Source organism: Aegilops tauschii, chromosome 4 (genome assembly GCF_002575655.3).
Source record: "Aegilops tauschii subsp. strangulata cultivar AL8/78 chromosome 4, Aet v6.0, whole genome shotgun sequence".
Lineage (NCBI taxonomy): Eukaryota > Viridiplantae > Streptophyta > Magnoliopsida > Poales > Poaceae > Aegilops > Aegilops tauschii.
Window position 1 is genome coordinate 156,615,373 of NC_053038.3, and position 5,828 is coordinate 156,621,200.

At 53.4% G+C, this 5,828-nt stretch overlaps 1 protein-coding gene across 1 annotated transcript; it reads right to left on the reverse strand.

Moving 5' to 3' along the window:
• Window positions 1–2,024: 2,024 nt before the first annotated feature.
• On the reverse strand, window positions 2,025–5,556 carry LOC109732178 (receptor-like cytosolic serine/threonine-protein kinase RBK2). Its single transcript, XM_073497350.1, has 4 exons — window positions 4,934–5,556; window positions 4,330–4,465; window positions 4,095–4,247; window positions 2,025–2,339 (listed from the first exon to the last, which is right to left on the reverse strand). The coding sequence occupies exons 1-4, from the start codon at window positions 5,554–5,556 to the stop codon at window positions 2,025–2,027; spliced, it is 1,227 nt and encodes a 408-aa protein (XP_073353451.1).
• Window positions 5,557–5,828: the final 272 nt, after the last annotated feature.

Genomic DNA, 5,828 nt, shown 5'->3' on the forward strand with positions numbered 1-5,828 from the left:
GTGGCCATCTCTGTGTGCTCTGTTCCTGTCAACCAGACCTTGAACGAGAATGGATCTCGCGTCAAAGCCCGGCTCCCGGGGGTCGACTGGAATCCTTCGCCCACCACTGTGAGGGCGTCTGTCATCGTGTTGCCGAGGCGTGTATGACCCACTCCTTGGGGGAGGCATGGGTACTCGACGACGATCATACTGCTCACGGTTTCTGTACTAATCATGTCGATCTCCACGTCCCTCACGCCTTGGAGGCGATCTTGGGCTGTGAGCCGACTGAACTGTGTCTGCCATTAGAGATCTACTATGAATCCTATTCCGAGACTGTGACACTTCTGTGTTCTGCTTCCCCGCCGCCCGGAGCAAAGCCCGGATCTGCATCAAACCTCTACCAGCCTCCGACTGGGAAGGCTGAATCGACTCTGCTATTCGGGCAGCAGCTGTGAGATTCTGGATCAGAGTTCGATATACCTGGGTTGGAGGCGGAAAAAGTTGTCGTCGACTGGATTCAGGAACTCGCTGCCGAGCACGCTCGTCGAGTGCGTGCTGGAGATTCTCCAGTCGAGTGCGCTCAGCCAAGTTGGCCAGGCGCGCCTCCTCCATGGTCTGGGCCTCGGGGGTTTCTCCAACGATAGGAGTGTGAAGTGCATCCATGTTACGGCGGCGAAGCTCTTCCCTCTGATGTGAAGAGAGGGGCTCGGGGCGGTACTCCTCGTGGACACGCGACGGATCGCCTCCGCCATCACCACCGACGTCGCGGGGGAAGCCAGCAGGACTGCGCGGTCCGTTGACCATCAGGAATTCCGCCGCGGGGTCACTGTTGTCGCACTCGGATGCAGTCTCAACGGAGCCAGTCGAACAGGCCATAGAGAGTTTCGTCGGGATCGATTGCCGCGACTTGGGGGGTGGCCGACTGGCGAGCCATCGCGTGCATCACCCACCGCTGGAGCCTTGACCGACCGGAACGCTTGTGCCGGCGAACAGCAGGGAGTGAAGACGCCACAGGAGCCGACCGATACTGGGTCGACGGTTGCCGCAGGAGGACGCAGCGGACGCACGCGCGAAAGTGCGTTGCCCCGCGGACGGGGAGCGCCTCGACGTCGAGTGGAGCTTCTTGGAGCCAAGCAGAGTCGTCGGCGACGAACACGAGCACGCCGAGACGGATCTCGCGGCCCTCGGCCAATCCTCCGCCTGAAACCATGCTGATGGGGATCGGAAAAATTGCAACTTCTCCAACAAGTCGCTAAGACACCTGCCCCAAGGTGGCGCCAACTGTCGTGGTTCTAAGTCTGGCAGTAGAATGGGGGGTAGGGATGTAGAGGCAAGATCCTAGCTATGAAGAAGTTGTACGCACAAGTTTTACGAGTTCAGGCCCTTCTCGGAGGAAGTAACAACCCTACGTCTCGGAGCCCGGAGGCGGTCGACTGGATTATATGCGTGTGTGTTACAGGGGGTGCGAACCCTTGTCCCAGAGGAGGGGGGTGGCTTATATAGAGTGCGCCAGGACCCCAGCTCCCCTCCGTTACATAGGGTTCAATGTTCATAAAGAAGGAGCGTTACAGGTAACGTCCGTAGTAAAGTGCTATAAATGACTATTAAGTCTAAGGGTAAATGCCCGACCGTTGCTGCGCGGAGTGGCTTTAGGTCTTCTGCACGTCGAGTGGTTTAGTGGTCGAGTGACCTAAATAAGGGGGGGAGGGGTCTCCGAGTGAATGGTAGGTCGAGTGGATTGCACTCGATACCTTTGTTGGGCCCCTTTATTTACTCTTGAACCTCTTTGCTTCTAGGACAAGGACCTTAGGTAGGACGTATAGGTCAGGCCTATTACCCTACCCCTGGTCTATGTCCTCATCAGCGCGGGGTTAGGAAAGCGCTACAGCTAATTAATAGTAGCGCGTTCCTGAAAAGCGCTGCTGATATAGTCAATAGTAGTAGCGTGGGTATAGACCGCGCTACTACTAACAGTTGGCTGTAGCGCCGTAGTAGTAGCGCGGTCACCCGCGCTGCTGATAGCCTCAAAACCCACTCTACTACTAGGGTTTTTTCCTAGTAGTGAAAGGTCGCCTTTGCCAGGCCCAGGTCTGCCGCCCCGATGCAACCACCACCGCTAGCCGACCATATGCCGACGAACAACTACCACGATCAGGCCCTCCGAGGAGCCTAGCAGCAGCGAAGGGTGAATCCCCGTCATGACCAGCCCGGCCTTTTCGGGAGGTGACCACCGGCTCAGCGAGGAGGAGGGGAAACGGGTGCACGAGGCTGAGTGGATCTGGTTGCCACCCGAGACACCCTGCGGGGGAGTGACGTAGGGGTTGTGTGTGTGTGCACGCGCACGCGTGTGTTGTAGACTGATAATTTGACCAACATAATACATGTTGTATATCATAAATATATACCAATAAACACTTTGAATGGTATCTTTTTGGGATTTTTTTATGGTACATCATACTACACAATATGACTTGTAGTATTAAGTTGATCAAAGGGTTCAAGAACAGGTTGGCAATTTTAATCACAATGAACCAAATTACTAATCTGATGCATATGGCCATCCACGACATCGTATTTCCGCCTCCGCTAGCCAGCCGCTTGCTCACAGCTCACATGCCGCACACTCCCGCCTCCGTCGAGCCCAAGGATGGGCACCCTACACCAACGTCGTTGCCATCAAACTCACAACTCGTGGCGGCCTCGTCTCCACGATCGTGTACATTTGCAGCTCTGCAAGTTCTCCGTCACTCCAATGTTTCGCATACATGAGTTTTCCCTTGTGCGTAGGTGCGTGCTTGTGCAGCCGAGAATCGACCAAGCTAGCTCATGTACGCGCGTGTGTCTTCCGGCAGAGTACATTTATAATGCGTTTGGTAGTCTGCAGGAGGCCCAACCAAGTCCGGGCGGTGCAAAATTGGATGTTTAGTAGGCTGGGCTGCACCAGAATCTTGGCATGCACGATGTTTAAAGCACTACCAGGCCAGGTTGAGGAGGAACAACTGAATGGCCACTCTTTCTGAGCTAGGCTCGAGCGACGCAAAAGAGCGCATATGCGCGTGGCTCGAAAGATGCAACCTTGTGCAGGCATCGTACATGGTGTAGGTGTCTACTGCTACGTGTATGTGCTACTGCTGCGTGTGCGTGTATGCATGTATGTGCTGCTGCTGTGTGTGCGTGCACAGCCACCACCAAGGACCAGGGTGGTGGAGCTCGACAACATGGCTAGCAGCGCCATCGCCATTCTCTTCCACACAATTATCTTCTTCTGCATCCTCATCCTTGTCGTTGACGCCATGGGCGCGTATGTATACACCGCCTAGCTACATCACTCGCTGTTGCTGTAGACGGAGAACTCTAGCTGGTCGCGCCGGAAGAAAGAACAAAAAGAATGAAAAAGAAGATGAAGAGAGATTTTCACGTGGGGCCAATTCGTTTGAGTTAAATTTAAGGAATCAGTTAGATTCGGCCACCGTTAGAGATGTGATTACTATAAGGAGTTGAAGATAAGAGGCTGTTTACTCCTCTAAATTATAAGAATCGGTTATCCTATATACCTAAGAGGGCCATTCCTACTAACTTTTTTATATCAACATGTAATCATTGCCACATCACCATACAATTATAAATGAAATAAATCACATCTCAACATGCAACTATGCATAGGAAAAGACCCATCACCACATGTAATCATGCGTGGGATTTTTTTTCTATTATTCTACTTATATTCAATTGTTTTTACAACTATACATAATCAAATATAACAAGTCACATGTATTATTTTGGTTATGGCATTAATAATCTAAATATTTATATTTCGCACAACCAAATAGCATTGAAATATATTGCAACCAATTCCCGTAGCAACGCGCGGGGTATCATCTACTAATATAATAACCGAATTTTGCTTTAGTATTATGACATCTGGGTCGCTGAATCACATAAATAAATGGCCCAAATTCACTTGATGTACCATTAAAGGACTCACATTTTGTAATGCTAAAATTTATGATATATGTAACTCATATTTTAATATTAACCAAATTATATAGTAGAGTTTTATGCAGTCCATTAGTCAAGTGGACCTAATAAATCGGAAAGAAAGGAGGGAATACCTGGCTCATCCGTGGCCTTTGGGCCGGCGAGGTGTGGATGCAGAGTTGGGCGGCGTGCGTGACGCGGCGGAGCTGCTCCACGTCGTATCGACCTCCTAGAGCGGGGTCGACCATCTTCAAGACCTCGTCCTTGCTGCTGAGGAAGGATCGTACCTACCCACAATTAAAACATCAAAGGTGATGAAAGCTGTTGGATGCACGTCCATGTTATTTTGAACGCTGGAAACAAGCGGACCCATGCAACGAGGCAGTGGTTTTTGCCGTCGATGGCGCGCCGGCCGGTGAGGAGCTCGAGCAGCACGACGCCAAAGGCGAACACGTCCGTCTTCTCGTTGAAGATCCCGTGCGTCGTGTACTCGGGCGGCACGTACCTGTACATCTACATGCATCAGCATCTCATATATAGTACTACGATTTAATTCATTCATTCACCTGACCGTGTTACTTAAACTCGATCCCAAAGCAGTCAATTTATTGACGATGATTGAAATTGCATCAGCGTGATTGTGAATGAGATAGACAAACAGACCGACCGACCCAAATGTGCCTTCGAAGATGGTCACTTGGTAGTGCGTCAGCTTGGCCGGCAGCCACTTTGCTAGCCCAAAGTCACATATCTGAAGAAGCACGCACGGGAATAACAGCCAAATTAACACACACAAAAACAAATTAACACAGACAAGACGTAATACAAATATGCAATGTAGTCCAATGTTGGTTACCAGTGGCTCGTAGTCGTCTTTGAGCAGGATGTTGGCGGGCTTGACGTCCCGGTGCACGATCCTCCGGGCGCACCGCTCGTGGAGGTACTCTAGCCCGCTGGCCGCGCCTCCTTGTACCTCGCCTCCCACGGCATGGCCCCCTCCTCGCCGGAGCCCCCGTGGAGCCTGCGGGAGAGGCATCCCAGGCGGGAGAAGGGGAACACCAGGTGCTCGCCGCCCTCCAGGCCCACGCCCACCAGCCTCGCCACGTTCGGGTGGCGTACGTTCACCGCGTGCCCCACCTCCAACAGGAAGCTCTCCATGCGGTCATTCTCGGTCGCCGACAGCTTCTTCACGGCGACCAGCTGCCCGTCCGACAGGAGGCCGCGGTACACCTTGGCGTTACCGCCCCTGCCCACCACGTTCTCCTTGCTGAAGTTGCGGGTGGCCTTCCTCAGCTCCGACAGCGAGAAGGTCCGGAAGGATAGCCTCAGCGCGCACAGGTCGTGCTGTTCCACGTTCACCTGCCCCGCCGACGGCCACCGCCACTTGCTGCTGCCGCGGATGCTCAAGCTCCTGAGCTTCGACGACATGGTTGACGGGATGCCGCTGGAGAGGCGGCGTTTGGTCCTTGACCTCCACGCCTCCATGGCGCCCTTCCACGCGGCCGGAAGCCCGTCGTTTCGCGGCGGCGCGGGCGTGGACGGCGCGGCGACAACGCCCGTCTTCGTCGTCGACGACCCCATCGTCTCGTCCGTCATTGCGGCGGCGTCAACATCGCTCGACGTCGTGCATCCCTCGAGGACGCTTCTCGGGGAGACCAGATCGTCGCCCTTCTCACGCGATGACTTGTCGCCAGCACCGCAGCCGTTTTTACGGGGCATGGACACCGCCGCCGCTGCCGATTCATCGAGAGGTCAAATCCATGGCGTGTGAGAAAACAAAGTAGAACCAATCAACCAAATCCATTCCTACATTTGTATGAAGAATCATTTCGCGGCTCCGTCCCCATGGAATATTGGATCTTTTACTT

Bases quoted from the DNA above. Each gene is read 5' to 3' on its own strand.
- LOC109732178 (XM_073497350.1), bottom strand. From the start codon at position 5,556: ATGACGGACGAGACGATGGGGTCGTCGACGACGAAGACGGGCGTTGTC. The intron at 4,466-4,933 runs GTACAAGGAGGC...GTAGATGTACAG, and splicing joins GCCATGCCGTGGGAGGCGAG to GTACGTGCCGCCCGAGTACA. The intron at 2,340-4,094 runs GTATTCCCTCCT...TCAAATTATCAG, and splicing joins AAAGGCCACGGATGAGCCAG to TCTACAACACACGCGTGCGC.